This window comes from Terrapene carolina, unplaced genomic scaffold (genome assembly GCF_002925995.2).
Source record: "Terrapene carolina triunguis isolate 2854851 unplaced genomic scaffold, T_m_triunguis-2.0 Scaffold130, whole genome shotgun sequence".
Taxonomy (NCBI): domain Eukaryota; kingdom Metazoa; phylum Chordata; order Testudines; family Emydidae; genus Terrapene; species Terrapene triunguis.
The window spans coordinates 21,340,603-21,357,252 of record NW_020664481.1 but is presented as its reverse complement, the minus strand read 5'-3'; the positions used below and the strand labels follow the sequence as shown (position 1 = coordinate 21,357,252).

Sequence of the window (16,650 nt, the reverse complement as noted above, 5' to 3'; positions counted from 1 at the left end):
AGAAAAGGCTGGGGAAATATTTCACACCTTTTTAATAGTTTACTTAGCCTGGGCCAAATTCAGCCCTGGTTTGAAGTAGGTGCAACTCTCCAAATCTGTTACAGATTTGGGGCCAGATCCTCAGCTGATGGAAACTGGCATAGCTCTACTGACATGGGCGAGACTAGAGCATGAGCGAGTGGATCGGGACCCAGGCTGGGAGTCATGAGTAGAGCTGCTCAGAAAGTATTTTTGCTCTCTTCCCCGCCCCCGAGGGAAAATGTGGATTTTTTGGATGAAAAATTGGAAATCAGAAATTTTTGGCAAAAACCTTTCAGCTGAAAATATGAAATTCTTCATTTAAAAATGATCCCTTGGTGCCTCATGGTAATTGTAGTTTGGGTGCTTCGAGCTCCAGAGTCGCCCAGAGGATTAGGGGGCCTGGGGCAAAGCAATTTCGGGGGCCCCTTCAATAAAAAAAAAGGTGCAATACTATAGAATACTATATTCTCGTGGGGGCCCTGCGGGGCCCGGGGCAAATTGCCTCAATTGCCCCCCCTTTGGGCGGCCCTGTCAAGGTCCCATTTTCCTCAATGGCCTGGGCTCCCTGGATGGACTACATCTCCCATGTTGCACTATGGTCTCCCCCTCTTGATGCAACACATCATAGAAGTCCCTGGTTGTAGTGCCTCATGGGAGATGTAGTCTAGCTGGGGAACCCAGCCCCAGAAGGTGGAGGGAAGGGGAATGAGGCAGTCAGGATACAACTCCCATGCGGCACCATGGCAGAATTTCCAAATCACAGCTTTTCCATTTTGGTTTCCAGCTGAAAAATTTGGGCATTCGTTTTTTGTTTTTGTTTTTTTGTTTGTTTTTTTTCTGGACGAAAAGTCAAACACTTCCCGGGAAAGCGGACACTTTTTCTTAAAAATTGGATTGAGTCAAAAACCTACCAACTCGAGTCGGGAAAGCTGAGTTCTGTTCCCTGTCTGGCCAGTGACCTGCCTCTTTCCCCTCCCACTGTTTATCTGCTCTGTCTGTTAGACTGTAAACGTTCTGCGCCAGGGGCTGTCTCTAGTTATGTACACGTAGCACAACAGAGGCCTGAGCTCAGTAGGGGCCTGTAGGTGCTAAATAATAAATAACAATCTGGCGTCAGTGAGGCACAAACATGGAGCCCCATGATGCCATATTTGCAGCCACTTTACAGAGCAGAATTGTACTTTCAGTGTTAGTCTGGCCCTGCTCCCATTGCAGTGGGTGGCAAAATTCCCTTCGGTTTCTATGGGAACGGGATCCGACCCTATATGTGATTACACAGTCAGCCCCTCTTAACTTCATTACAGCATCCTCAGGTGAAAATCGGGTCAAGTGCCCCATTTCAAAATAGTTACTTTAACAATGAACAGGAAAAAGAAAGTCTAGCCTCAGGAAATTATTCATCACATCAAATCATGACTCAAACACCAACTGATTAGATCGCTATCTCCTGCACACCAGAACATGGCTATACTTAACTTCCAGAAGTCATTGAGAAAATAGAATGTCTCTAGCTTCTGCCAAAGTAGCATGAGCTTCCTCACGACTGCTTTTATCCAGGCTTTGCATATCTCTTCCTTTCTGTTTCTTGTGATTGTTGCTGTTTCTGGTCTCTCCTCAGATTTGTCACTCAGAAGAATAAAGAGTTCTGTGCAGATCCAGAGGCGAGCTGGGTGAAGGAAGCAGTCCGACAGCTAAACCAAGCAAGTGCCCCTCTGAATCCGCCACTTTCAAGCACCGTCACTTCTGCAGTTGTGGAAGAAGGGGCAGGCGTTTTTCACAGATTCGTTGGCGATGCTGTCTCTACACCAACACAGCCCAGTGTTCCGGCCAATCCCATTCACGGGGCTGGCACACCAGGTTCACAAGCAGTACATGTTTCTGTTGTGAGGACGGAGGAGCCCAACGTATCCATATTGACTGTGCAAGTGGCCAAGAGGTCTTCTACAAAATCCTCCTCTGCATTACAAGAGACTGTTACTCCATCTACTATCCACCCTGAGCCTGTTGCCAATGGCAGCGAAGTTTCCATAAGATCTATTACCACGCCAGCAGCTGACAGCACTTCCAGCAGATTTCATTCAGTTCCCACCCCTGTCATGAAAAGCTCTGAGAGTTTCGTAGAATCTAGAAACAAGTCCACAGGATCTATCAGTCCAACAACTGATATACCTGGCACAGCTCCCAGCAGATTTAATTCAGATCCCACCCCTGTCATCAAAGGGTTTGAGAGTCCCATACGACCTACATACAATTCTGTAGGCTCTACTAGAAATCAAACAGCTGATGGACTTGCCAGTGCTCCCAGTAGACTTATTTCAGATGCTCCATCCATTGTAAATGGCCCTGCGATTGCCAAGTTATCACCTATGTTCCTGACAACACCTTCTCTTCTAGAATCTGTTCCCAGCAAGCCTGTTATAGGCCTTGCATCTATGGGGCAAGTGATTGAGAACTCTACCATGAAACCCACAGCTGTTCTAAAAGGAAGTGTTGCCACCCAGGGATCCACTCCACACCCCACATCTCCTGGAGGAAAAAGTAGTTCTGTCAGTCCCAACGGCGGTGATAAAAGAGATTCTGTTAGTGACTCTACGGCTGATGCTCACACAGGTAGCTACTTATCTCCTTTAGGAAAAAAAGATCCTCCTCGCTCTTTTCCTGAATCCATTTCACCTACAGAAATGTCAGTCCTTTCCTTCAAAAGCTTCATGAAACCCACAGCTGTTCTAAAAGGAAGTGATGCCACCCAGGGATCCACTCCACACCCCACATCTCCTGGAGGACAAAGTAGTTCTGTCAGTCCCAACGGCGGTGATGAAAGAGATGCTGTTAGTGACTCTACGGCTGATGTTCGCACAGGTAGCTACTTATCTCCTTTAGGAAAGAAAGATCCTCCTCGCTCTTTTCCTGAATCCGTTTCACCTACAGAAACGTCAATCCTTTCCTTCAAAAGCTTCCCACTTCAGAACAGAGCACAGGGGCCTTCAGATGGTCCCTTGGTGGCCAGCATTTTGCCTGCATCCCGAACCCACATCCTCAGACTTGCTTTGCTGGCGAGCGTTCTGGGTATTTGCAGTGCCGCCGTATGGATGTATATGTATGTAAAGGCCAAAGGCTGCCCTGGAGACTCAGCTAAAGAAATGGTACAAGGCTTGCTCTTTAATCAGCAGGGCTCTCGAACTAATGAATACGCTATGGAAGTCATCTGAATCCTTCATGGCACGGACTTGGGTTCCTACCGCTAGTAGCTGGACTCTAGGACATTACTCTAACTGGGAGCAGGGAGGCTAAACCTGGCACTAATCAGATTTATACTGGACTAAGCCAAAAAACAGTGCAAGGCAAATGGGCCAAGGACACTAAGGAAACTCACAGCTTCTGAGTGGAATGCCAAAAAACACCCAGGGAGCCAAGGGTGACGTTTTAGGAATGAGTTACTTGTCTTTTATCTTGCATCATTATATGCAAAGGTAACAGCAGTTATAGAGCAGCTTAGCTGCTGGTTGCCAGTCGGTGCCAAAGGCATGTTTTTGAACGGGTATTGGAATAGTTCCATTCTGGCACTATCCAGCTAAAAACCCAACCAAGCTGCTCTCAAGCCGAATGTTACACCACCTCGATCCTCTCCCTGCCTGAAGCGTGTGGTCCCAAACTTTGCATTTGTTACCCCTCTGCTGCTTCACTCCCTGCACTTTGGGTCCCCATGTGGTGCCATTCTGTTCCGATTCTGTTTGAGTGATACCAGAGTTGTCACTCAACTGGTTGCTGGTTGGTCCAGGCTTCAAGGGCCAACCATGCCACTAACTGTTACCAGACCTGACCACTTTGAGTCCAGTTTTCCAATGTGGCTGCCTAAAGTTAGGCCTCTAGTTAGGCAGCTAAACCCCCACCTTAGGCAACTAAGAATCAGCACTTAGTAGGGTGACCAGATGTCCCGATTTTACAGGGACAGTCCCAATATTTGGGACTTTATCTTATATAGGTGCCTATACCCCCGTCCCGATTTTTCACACTTGCTGTCTGGTCACTCTAGCACTTAGTGACCTAATTTTCACAGAATGTTGAGCACCTGCAACTTGACACCTGTAAAAAATCAGACCATGGTTGGCTAAAACAAGAATTAAGGTGTTTAACTATGGATTCAGGGGACTAACTTTAATCACCCACATTGAAAAACTGGACTCATTGCTAATCAAATCTCTCCTCCAGCTGTGGTCCCTGGACCTAACCAGTTCCTAGCACAGATGTGATGTTACAGAACAAAGACATACTGTTGTATATATAAAAAAGAGCCATTGTGATACCTGGAAACAGAAGAAGCCACCAGACACCAAACATCTAGTGATTTTTCTTTTCACGTGGAACCAACATGGAGTCTGATTGGTGAGCCGTTCTGTTTGACAGTTACAAAAGACAATGAATGGGTAGTTTACTTTCAGAGCACTGAGTAACTACCAGTAATACATTTAGACTTAGGAGGATAGAAACTACTCTGCTGGAACAGACCAACGGTCCATCTAGTCTAGTATTTTGTCTCTGGCAGTGGTCAACACTGGCTGATTCAGAGGAAGGTGTAACACTCCTACACCTCTGTATCTATCTGTCCATACAATCATAGAATGTCAGGGTTGGAAGGGACCTCAGGAGGTCATCTAGTCCAACCCCCTGCTCAAAGCAGGACCAATCCCCAGACAGATTTTTGCCCCAGATCCCTAAGTGGCCCCCTCAAGGATTGAACTCATAACCCTGGGTTTAGCAGGCCAATGCTCAAACCACTGAGCTATCCCTCCCTCACAGGCTTATATATAGCATCTATCACCATGGTATTAATGCACTGTAAAGCTACTAGGCAACAGATTTTTATGCAAATGGTTATTGATTGTATACAGCTAGACATTACAGAATGTAAGTCCTGTGGGCCAAATCCTGAAGGTCCCTTACTAAATTTTTATTGTCCTCACTCAGGACAAATTTCCATTGACCCCAGTAGGACTTTTGCCTGGGTAAGAAATCGTCAGGATATGGGCCACTGTAGCAACACACACATATATATCACTAATCCAGTGCTGCGCTTATTGGCTTCAATGTGAACAGGATTGGACCTCCAAAATATAAAGGTGCGCGTGGAAAAAAAAAAGTAAAACATGTATAACAAAACCTAAGACACATAAAATGCAGCTGCTTTATCTGAGTAATACACTAAGTACATACAAACAGTAGAACAAGCTAACCACAGCTGATTCTGTACTCAACTTCTGGGAAAGAAAAGATAGACAAGGCATAGGTGCTGAGGTTACCCCAATTAGGAACCAGAAGATACACTGTATGGGAACTCTGACCCAGAAGCTGGGCTGATGGGTTTCGTCCCAACAATATTTGTTTTTGATTGAGATCCAGTTCCCTTCCCCTTGGGTGTTGGTTTTGTAGAGGGGGCTGGAGGTAACTTGGTACGAGGGATTCAGAGTGTGATCAGATATGGTGTATACTTGAGTTTTCTGTGTGAAATTCAGCCCTGTGCAGAGGGCCGGCACCCAATGACTAATGCATTATGTTAGCCTATTTGGAAGTACATAGGCCTTCATGCACGGGGGTGAATTTAGCCCTATGGGAATAGTAACCCGTAGCTTGTCAGAATGATGTACAAAGGATAGTCCTTTAAATACAAAATTTAGCCTATTATTTTTATAGTACATATCTTTAGAAATGTAATGCAAATGCAGAGTGCAGGCTACTGATCTCCTAACCCGTCCCTTGTTAGTGAACGTTAGCAATGCCTGGGACTGATTGATGTCTTCAGTACAAAACTGTGTCCTCTTGGTGTTCTAGCAGGGAGTGTTCTAGCAATGATCATGGACTTCATCACAGAATAGCTGGAGTTCAATGCTGCAGGAAGGAGGACTGGTGACTGAGCAGCTATTGTCTTCCCTCTTCCCACTAAGCCAGTTCTGGACTAATGACCCAGGAGGCCGTTAAGGGGCACTTTGATGTTAGACCTGCAGACCTAAAACTGAAGTCTGGGCCACTGAAAGATCCCATGACACTTTTTATGAGAGAAGGGGCTTTAGTTCCAGTGTCCTGGCCCAATGTCATCTCAGATAGTTAGAGTCTGCCCCCTACATTCCTCCTGCGGCTGTTTATAGAGGGCATTCTTCTGCTCGAATGGCTATTCCTCCTTGCTTGATCGAAACTGTTATGGTGCCTTGCGGTGGGTGGCGAAAAGCTGGCACCTTCCATTTCAGTGGTGGGTGCAGTGACCCTTAGATGTGATCTGCACAGGGCAGGAGCAACCCTAATGCCTCTAGCAGTAGGGTAGTTGTGGAGCAGGTGGGGCACGGATGCCCTCCAGCACCGTGCTCCAGCCACTTGGCCCTGCCCCCTTATCCAGTCCACACTCACCCAGACAGAGTTGATTGCCCCTGGCTGTAATCAGTGTCATTTTTATGCTCAGGGCTGCAAGCATCCATATTGTATAGGATAAGGCAGCTAGGGAGTTCTTGGGACAGCTGACTGGCCAGTGTGTTGGTGGAACTTTGGAATTACTTTCAGCTAATCAGGGGCCAGTAATTTTTTTAAACAGTTGCAGTTTCTTAGCAAATGCAAGCTCACATTGGGCCCAATCCGCCGCCACTGAAATCAGAGGCGAATTTTGCCATTGATTTTTACTGGTGCAGGTTTGGGCTTATTATTTCTTTAAAAAATCCTACACTATGGTCATGTTGGCAGAGTGCGGGAGGACTGACTGTCCAGGGTGGATCTTTGTTATATTGGGGTGATGTGGCTGGAAACAGTGGATTTCAATTGCTTGCTCTGTAGTATTTAAAGTGTTATTTAATTTAAAGCACAAGGCGAAAAGGATTGGCGCGTGCTAAGATGTAGTATTGTACCTGGTAAATGTATCATATTCTGTTTTGTATTTTCATTAAAAAAAAAAAAATACAATTCTATGACAAAAGTCAATGTCTTCATCAAAGGATGTAGTTAGATGAATAATTCATATCAAGGTCTCGAAGCAAATGCCAGAACTAAGGAGAAGTGAGTTGGACTTAGATAACATGGGTGAAATAGTGTCCCATTGCTGTTAATGGCAAAGCACCCATTGATTTCAATGGGGCTATGGTTGCACCCCATGTGTTTGCACTTTATGGACCACATGCTGCCCAAGATCTTTGCACAGAACGTGCTTTCTTGCGAGACACCAGCATTTCTGCTTCTGGCAAGGCAGAACTGAAGGTCGACGAACCATTTCTTCCCTCAGAAAAAGGTTCTGGCCCCATTCAGTTCCAGAAACGGGTAACAGTCCAAGGAAATTTTCATTTACCCAAACTGGCTGCCCAGTCCCTATTCTACAGCCAGGCAGGCCCTGGACCTCTACTTCGGTGTCACGTTAATATCACCAAGGACTCATTTAGCATGAGTTTGCACTCGCCTGAAGTTTGGATCATGCCGCAAAGCTTTGGATTCCAGAAGGGTGGGCGCTCATCTGAACCTTTCGAAGTTCACTTCTCCTTCAGAAGAATGTGGTGCTAGGAGAGTGTAGACAAGCATTCCACTGCCTCACCAGTGATTGTAATTCCTGGGCAAGGACTACAAACATGGCCGGCACCTTTGAGCTCATGGGAAGGGCTGCACGGCTGCCTGCAGGGGAAATGCGCGTGTGTGGGGACGGGTCACATGCCCCTCCCCAATCGCCTGGGGCGGGGGGGGCAAGGGCGCTGCTAATGATTCTGCCCCTCGGTGCAGGAAGTTTTTTTATGAACAGAGATAGGGTGATTAAGATAACAAAAGGCTTGTCATTAAATTAAGGATCATTAGCATTCCCAGGCACTCCAGTTAAAAGACAGAAAACAAAGGGTAGGAATAAATGGCCCATTTTGAGAATGGAGAGAAGTAAATAGCGGTGTCCCCAGGAGTTTGTACTGGTCTGGGATCAATGCTGTTCAACGTATTCATAAATGATCTGCAAAAAGGGGTAAACAGGGAGGTGGCAAAGTTTGCAGATGATATAAGATTACTCAAGATAGTTAGCTAAGTCAAAACCAGAGAGCAAAGGGTTACAAAAGGATCCCACAAATTTGGGTGACTTGGCAAGAAAATGGCAGATGACATTCAATGTTACATGCAAAGTACTGCACGTGGCAAAATATAATCCCAACTCTACATACAAAATGATGGTGCCTAAATTAGCTGTTACTCATCAAGAAAGAGATCTTGGACCCATTTTCAGTACCTTGGAAGCGCTGTTTCCACAGTACTGCAAATGTATAAGCATTAGGGCTGTCAAGTGATGAAAAAATTAATCGTGATTAATCATTCTATTAAACAAGAATAGAATACCATTTATTTAAATATTTTTGGATATTTTCTACATTTTCAAATATATTGATTTCAAATACAACACAGATTACAAAGTGCACAGTGCTCACTTTATATTGATTTTTGATTACAAATATTTGCACTGTAAAAAAGAAAAAAGAAATGGTACTTTTCAATTCACTTAATACAAGTACTGTGGTGCAATCTCTTTATCATGGAAGTTGAACTTACAAATGTAGAATTATGTGCAAAAAATAACTGCATTCAAAAATAGAACAATGTAAAACTTTAGAGCCTACAAGGCCACTCAGTCCTACTTCTTGTTCAGCCACTCGCTAGGACAAAGAAGTTTGTTTACATTTGCAGGAGATAATGCTGCCCGCTTCTTGTTTACAATCTCACCTGAAAGTGAGAACAGGCGTTCGCATGGCTGGTGTAGGGTGACCAGATAGCAAGTGTAAAAAAATTGGGACACCTTTTTTTTTGGGGCGGCGGGGGTGTGTGGGGGGAATAGTTGTCTATATAAGACAAAGCCTCTAATATTGGGACCTTTGGTCACCCTAAGCCCCGGGCTCCCTAACACAGCTCAGCTGACTCAAGTCCCACTAACCCTGCGCTTAAACTGCGGCGCAGACTCACCCAAAGTGGCCACTGACTCTCCCGCCTGGCTTTATAACCACCCCCACCATGGGAGATAGTTGGGGGAGGCACATGGGAAACTGCCCCACATCGGGGCACCACCCGCCCCTGCTCTCAGCCGCGGACCCCTCGGTGCCCTCCCCACCTCCGGCCGCTGCAGGCTGCAATCACCGGCCAAACGCCCTCGTTGGGTCACGGCTGCGTTGGGTGGGGCAGCCGCGCGCGGGCAGCGTGGTGGGGGCTGGGGAGCTATTTACCCCCCTGGCGCGTGTGGCGCCCAACACTGAACAGAACCCGCGTGCCTCAGGGAGCTGTGTGCACAGTGAATGGGGAGTGGAGCTGCGCGGTCTGCGGGGCAGGGCGGTGCCGAGGCCCTCTCCAGCTGCCTGGAGCCAGGTGGCAGCCGGTCCCCCAGTAGCGCTGCGCCGCCACTTTGGGGTGGGCTTCTCCCCCAGCTCGCAGCCGTGCTGGCTCACTGCGCTTCCTGGGATGGCAAGAGCCCGGGGCGGCGGTCTCCACCGCTCTGTGCCGTGCATGGGGCCCCAACCCTAAGAGCCAGAGGGACCTGCCGGGGGGCAAGGTGGGGAGTCCTGGCGGTGCTTACCTGGGGTGGCTCCCGGGAAGCTTCCAGCAGGTCCCTCTGGCTCCTAGGGTTGGGTCGGGTAGGGTGGGTGGGTTGGGGGGATGGAGGGCTCTCTGCCCACTGCCGGTGCCTGCAAGCCCCGCCCCCACAGCTCTGATTGGGCAGGAGGGAGCCGGTACAGCACGCGGAGACCCCCTCCGCCTCTGTGCCTAGGGGTCGCCAGCACTGCAGGCTTCTGCTGGTAGGTGGGCCCCGGGAGCTGTCCAAGCAAGGAAGCGCCACCATGCCAGCCCCAGGACTTTGGCAGTGATGGTGAGCGGTCCCCGATATCGGAACAAAGGGCATCCCGACCGATGTGTGGTCGGGACGCAGGACAAACGTGTTAAAATCGAGTCTGTCCCAATAACATTGGGACGTCTTGTCACCCTAGGCTGGCTTGCAAGATATTTACGTGCTAGATGCGCTAAAGATTTGTATGTCCCGTCATTCTTCAACCACCATTCCAGGGGACATGCGTCCATGCTGATGACGGGTTCTGCTCGATAACAATCCAAAGCAGAGCGGACCGACGCATGTTCATTTTCATCATCTGAGTCAGATGCCACCAGCAGAAGGTTGATTTTCTTTTTTGGTGGTTTGGGGTCTGTAGTTTCCACATCGGAGTGTTGCTCTTCTGAAAGCATGCGCTGCACCTCGTCCATCTCAGATTTTGGAAGGCACTTCAGATTCTTAAGCCTTGGGTCGAGTACTGTAGCTGTCTTTAGGAATCTCACATTGGTACCTTCTTTGCGTTTTGTCAAATCTGCAGTGAAAGTGCTCTTAAATCAAACATGTCCTGGGTCGTTATCTGAGACTGCCATAACATGAAATATATGGCAGAATGCAGGTAAATCAGAGCAGGAGACATACAATTGTCCCCCAAAGAGGTGAGTCACAAATTTAATTAACACTTTTTATTTTAACAAGCATCATCAGCATGGAGTCATGTCCTCTGGAATGGTGGCCTGGGAAGATGGGAAGAATGGGAGGCCTAAGCAGGCTCTCCTGGTATTCCTCAGCAGACAAGCCAGGTTATTCTGTGGAGAAGAGTCAGACTTGGAAGAGGAAGTCACTTGCATACTGTACCTGCACATGCTATTAGGGAAGGGGCAGAGGAGGGAGGGGAACGCTCCATAAAAATAAAATAATCCAACTCATAACAGTTAGCATTTATATAGTGCTCTACATTGGGAATGTCAATGTATTTTGCTTAGTGACTGCAATGGCTTTGTTTGTGGTGTGCTGCCCCTTTAAATCTCGAAGGACTCTGCTGTTTCCAGAGAGGGGCAGCTACTTTGCATGCAGCTCAGTGCAGATGGCCGGGGGACGCACGCACACTGTGTGTGCGCACGCACACGTTACGTCTGTCCTTTACAATGTCTCATTCACCCAGGACAAAGCTTGGCCTGTCTGAAATGACCTTTATGGAGTTAACAGGACTGCACCGGGATCAGGGCACTGAAAGACGTGGGCCCAGCAGCTAACACCTGCATGTGTCCAAGCCAGGGCCGGCCCACAACGTTTTTGGCACCTGAGGCGGGGAGCTCAAATGACCCCGCCATGCCCCCTCGCGTGGGCCAAAACTTTGAAAGGTCTCAATTCTGCCTTCTTCCTGTTCTACTCCTCTCATGGTACTGCTCTGCTACCTACCCCAATAAAGGAGATCTAACAACTTAAAATGCCTTGTTCCAAAACTTTTAGTAACACTTAACTTTCATACGCCTGAACAGCAAATGTAACTTTTCTTGGCTGCATAGTGAACACTGGCATTTTTATCTGTTTGAGTAATCAAAGTGGTGCTTTCCGTGCCTTCTCGGTTGCAAAGATTTGAACTGCTTCCTGCTGAAGGTCCAGAGTCTGGGCCAGCTCATGCTCTAGTGAGGTGGTTGCAAGGCCGACCAGCCTCTCCTGTGTCATTGTGGAGCGTAGATGTGTTTTTATTGACTTCAGCTTGGAGAAGCTGCATTCTCCACTGTCAACTGTTACAGGAAACTGTCCACAGTCCTGGATCATCTAGACTTAAGGAACCAAACTCAGCAGCAGCTGTTTCTTGCACCTCCACCACACTCTTCTCTGATCGACACTTTTCTTCAGGAATGCGCATGGTTACATCCATTTGAGATGGAGATATGGATGCTGCAGTAGCTGCCAGGTCACCTGCACTCTGACTAACTGGAAGATCAGGCATCTCCTCACCACTCACATCCTCACTGGGGCCAGAAGGCTCACCGTGAACATTTGTGCCTATGTATCTCAGGAGAGCTCCTTCCTGCTTAGTTAGAAAAGTTTCCTTTGCTTTCTTTCTTTTTCTGAATGCTGCCCCAGAGGGGCGTTTTCTTCTTTCACATGTTCCAACCTGGAAATCCACTAGCCCCTCTGTCTCTCTTGTCTAGCCAGGCTCTGCCCACTTCCCCGAACAGCATTTTCAAGGCATTCAGAATAAATGCCCCGCGGATCGGGTTTCAATGGAGTGTTTCAGTATTGCCAGTGTGTCCAACAGCAACTCTGCTTGCCAGGCACGGTCTGCACTTCGGTGTGAAGGGTGGGGTGAATGTTCCCCCCCGATAAGGACTCTATTGTTAAGCCACAAGGCTGTGGCGATAAGGAACCAGCATTTTTACCGAGCACTTCACATTGGGCTGGCTGCCCTCGTAGAACCGACCAGCGTCCTACCCTGGCCTGCACTCGCTCTTGTGCGAAACCTGGGCCAGCTTCGTGGCAGTTGGGTTTATTCGGCTTGTTCCGGGAACACAGAGGGGAACTGCCCATACGCTATAGATTGCAGGGGTCCCCTGGCAGAACTTCCCAAGCTCCTACCCAACCTACTGTCCTTCCCTTGGCGTCTCGTGTGACACTCACACTGCCCATGCGAGCTGGACGGATTTCTGTGCATTCTCTTCCGGCGGCAGTGGAGGACATGGGGATACTTCCCCTTTCTATGGGTTATCCCCAGTGCCTTGACATTTTGTTCTCTGGCTTCACTAAACAGCCTAGAATCATTCCTTTTTTCATGCCGATTTTGTCCTCCAGAGAAGAATGATCTCCTCCTCCCTCATGGTCCCACCTTGCCGTGACCTTCCTTGGGGAAAGGGTGCTCAGTCTTCACAACTGCTTTGGAGCCATGAGAAATGCTGCTCCCCCGAGGGGCCGAGCATTCTTCTTCCACGGCACTTCCTGTCCCCACCAGCTCAGGGAGCCAAAGACAGAACCTAGCCCTGTCACGTGGCAAGGCCAGAGAGAACCTCAGGTCCACTGAGACAGCCCTGTGACGGGCTAGACTTCCCATCTGTGTCCTACAAATCCCTTGGGCTGTTGGGATGGGGCTGTCTGAGTAGACCAAAGCCCCAAACCTTGGTATCCTCACCCAGTCTCTGAGGGTTTGCAATAGGACAGGGAGGGGGTAAGTGGCTGGACAGGAGATGCAGCTGGGACCTTAAACTCTACTGGATTCAGCATGAAAGGCCAGAAGAAAGGAACAGCTACTCCGGGAGGGAACGAGACCAGATTCTGCCCACGGGGAGCTGATGTCCTGTTTGGGACTCAGGATTTGGTTGTTGTGTGGGGAAGGGTTTTTATTGGGACGGAGAGGCCTTGTTTTTCTGGTTTGTGAAAGGAAAGGAAAGGAGCGCGAGGAGGAAGCCGACCTTGTGATGAGCCCCAGAAGGATCACGTGTTGAAAGCTAGTGTCAGGTCCTTGCACCCCTGTTCTGCTAGTGTCCCAGAACCGACCGTGCTGGTGTGCTCTCTGTCCCAATGGACCTCTTGGCTGAGTGGGAGCCTGAGAGAGAGGACACATGCAGAGCCGTTGCATAATGCGCAGTTGGAGCTGACCATACATGTGTTTACAAATTGCTCAGCTGTTGAGGTCTGGTTTCTGGGACCACGGCTTTGTGTGCCACCGGAAGTTTGTTCTTGCTCCTCAAAGCCTTTCCAGTTATGTAATATCCTGACCGGGCTCTCCCAGAGCTCTGTCATAGTTTCCAACATGGCTTTTGATGTACACATTCAAGCACCATCTACTTTCCTTGATGCTGGAGCTGGAAGCTTCGTGTGCTTTTCCCAGAAAGCATGGCAGTGCTGGGAGGACTGTGAAGGTAAACCTGTGGGGGAAGATAAGCAAGCCGGGGAATTCCTTTAGTGTAGCAGGGGAGTAAAGCACTGCGAAGGATCTGAGGGGAGATATCACAGCAGAGGAACACCACAGCCAGCCCTGCCAGGCTACAGCACAGCTTTGAGCTGGGAAGCTGATCGCAGGGGAGAGATGGGGAAGCAGGGAAACTCACTAAGGTCCCGCAGGCCCAAGAAATTCCCAGAGCTCCGTACATTTGATAGAAAGAGCAGCTGTATGAGGAGTGGAACTGGAGCAAGAGGGCTTCAGGCGGGACCCCGGGGGCTAAGGAATGCAAGCTGAGTCCAGCCAAAGGGAGAGTGGGATTCTAGGAGATTCTAGGTGGGTGGGGAGAGGCAGAAAGCTGATCAAGAGAGAACTCAATAGGGGCCCAGTCACGCTAGGTGCTGAAGGCAGGACAGAGGCGTGAACCAGCGATGGCTGGGTTGTTCGGGGGTAATGCTAAGCCGGAGCACTGCCGAGCACGCTGGGCTCTCATTGGTGGCGGTAGGGGTGCAGGCCCCGACTACTTCTCAGGTTTGGGCCTCTGGATTCACTCTGTGGGTCTGGGAAAGAATCCCACAGCATGGCACCACTGGCCAAGTGCATTGTGGGTGTTACACCTTCATCTGAAGCAGCGCGTACTGGTCACTGCTGAAGGCAGGTTACTGGGCTAGAGGGATTCCCTCGTCTGATCTGCAGGGGAAGTTCCTATGACCTTACTGTACCATAGGCCGTCAGTGGAATGTAAGAGCGGAGGATGTGCTCCCTCACGCGATTGTGAGGAGCTTAGATAGGCTCGTCTCTTCACAGCAGTGACACACACACAGTACACCACACGTCAGCAGTGGTCAGTAGCTCCATTCATTAGCCAGGCAGCTCCCGAAAACAGAACAACGCTCTCATTGTCGCCTGTCCTCCTCCTCTACCCCCGGCAGTCTCTAGTGTGCATCGCCGCCCCTGCTTGCCCTGCTCCAGCGCTGGCCCCAAGGTCACGCTTCCTCTTTTGGGGAATCTTCCAGGCCACCCACTAGCTCCAGAGTCCCCGAGAAAGGACTGGGCCGACAGGAGGTTTAAATCCTCAGGTGGACGTGACCGAACACTACTATCGGTCCTGCGTGAAAGCCTCCAGCAGAGATCCCTACCCAGGGGCAGCAAGTCTTTTGTGACCCTCTTGCTACATCAAAGCCAGCAAACTCTCCTGGGTCTCCAGGGTCTCCTGGATCCTCCCTCAGGTCATCGCTGTCCGCGTTGGACGCCATTCACATCCTCCAGGGGGGTCTCCGTGGCCGGGCGGGAGGCCGTCGTGATGCCAGGGCTGTCTTAGCCCTGTTCCTTGTCCGTGTACCGGGACACACAAGTGCGTACTGTGAACCAAGGGATGGTCAATTAACTGCAATTTAGGCACTTATTGAATTGTCATGCTAATTGCTTTAGTGACTGGAAATGGCTTTCCAATTCGCTGGAAGCCAGGCTGCCTTGCTGCATAATGCCTTAGTCCTGGAGAAATGGCGTCTCCTAGTGGCCAGCTGGCAAACGGCACCTATACACAGTTCTTCAGTACTAATCGTGTAACCCAGGCTAAGCCTGGGTGTATGTGGTCTCAGGTAGAGCTACAATCGCAGGAGCGAGCCTAGGACTGCAGCTACGCTGGGGTGTCTGGGAAATTCCCCACTGCGGCAGAAGCAGCAGCACAGCTCCTTCAGGGGGACTTTGGGGAAGGGGTTGGAATGGGGGCAGGGAAGGGGTGGGAAGAGCGGGGGCAGGGGCGGGGCCTCATGGAAGGGGTGGAGTGGGGGCAGGGCCGGGGGCAGCGGGGGAGGGGGATGTGTGTCAGTGATGCGGCCCGCGGGCCAATGAACTAGTCCTCATGTGGCCCTCGTGGTCATTTGAGTTTGAGACCCCTGGTCTACATAATACTTAGTCCTGCCATGAGGCAGGGGACTGGACTAGATGACCTCTCGAGGTCCTTTCCAGTGCTATGATTCTGTGATTCTATGTGCACCAACATGGAGGTGATGTGTGACACATCAGTTTTATATCGGTGCACATAACAAAATTCATGTGGTGGGGGTGGGGCCGAGGGGTTTGGAGTGGGGGAGGGGGCTCAGGGCTGGGGCAGAGGGTTGGGGTGCAGGGGTGTGAGGGCTCCGGCTGGGGGTGCAGGCTCTGGGGTGGGGCCGGGGATAAGGGTGCAGGAGGGTGCTCCGGGGCTACATCAGGGAGAGAGGATGCCCCCCAGCTCTCTCTCCCTGCAGCAGCACCTGGGCTGGGGGGGATAGGTGCCTCTATCCCGGCTGTGGCAGCTCCAGGACTGCGGCGCTAAATAGGCGGCTGCGCGGCCGTGCAGCTTAGAGGCAACTTGGCTTGTGAGGTGTCGTTTGAAAACGAAGAACTCGCTGCTCAGTGATATCACGGTGAAATGTGTGTAACACCATTGTGTGTAAAGTTAGGAACAGAAGCTGAAATCAGGACTGAAATGTGGTTACTAGACAAGTGTGGGGAGTGAACAAGCCTGTGTCTCAAAGACAAAGGACAAGCTGACGCCTCTAGCCGGGTGTCATCAAAGACGATGGCCAATCACCTGTCAAGTGGCCACTATTTGGTGAAGAAGAGGGCCAAAAAAACCCCAAGGTATTGCTCCCTATCGATCTCTCTTTCTTTTTCACCTAAGATGATGAAGGAAGCATCCATTTGACTTTGGGAAGAGATCTTGACCAGCCAGTAATAAAGATGAGGTACCAGAGCAGTGAGATCCCTGGTTTGTTCTGCTGGGGGAATTCCTAATTTCCCATGTGACCCACAGGTGCAGAGAGTGGGACTTGCTGACTACCAGTCAGTGTGCTGAGTTTTGTAAGGGAGCTGTGTTTCAACACTCTCACTCCCTTCCCCTCTGCAGTGGACACACTCAGAGACTAGGATCCTCAAGTGCCCCCTGAATAAGGGG

General features: G+C 49.7%; 1 protein-coding gene across 1 annotated transcript; it reads left to right on the top strand.

The window, feature by feature from the left end:
* Positions 1-170: 170 nt before the first annotated feature.
* On the top strand, positions 171-4,694 carry LOC112114268 (mucin-5AC-like). Its single transcript, XM_029911786.1, has 2 exons — positions 171-208; positions 1,640-4,694. Exons 1-2 carry the CDS (start codon positions 171-173, stop codon positions 3,228-3,230), a joined length of 1,629 nt encoding a protein of 542 aa, XP_029767646.1. The 3' UTR covers positions 3,231-4,694.
* The last annotated feature ends 11,956 nt before the right edge of the window (positions 4,695-16,650 follow it).

Bases quoted from the DNA above. Each gene is read 5' to 3' on its own strand.
- LOC112114268 (XM_029911786.1), top strand. From the start codon at position 171: ATGAGCGAGTGGATCGGGACCCAGGCTGGGAGTCATGA. The intron at 209-1,639 runs GTAGAGCTGCTC...GTCTCTCCTCAG, and splicing joins ACCCAGGCTGGGAGTCATGA to ATTTGTCACTCAGAAGAATA.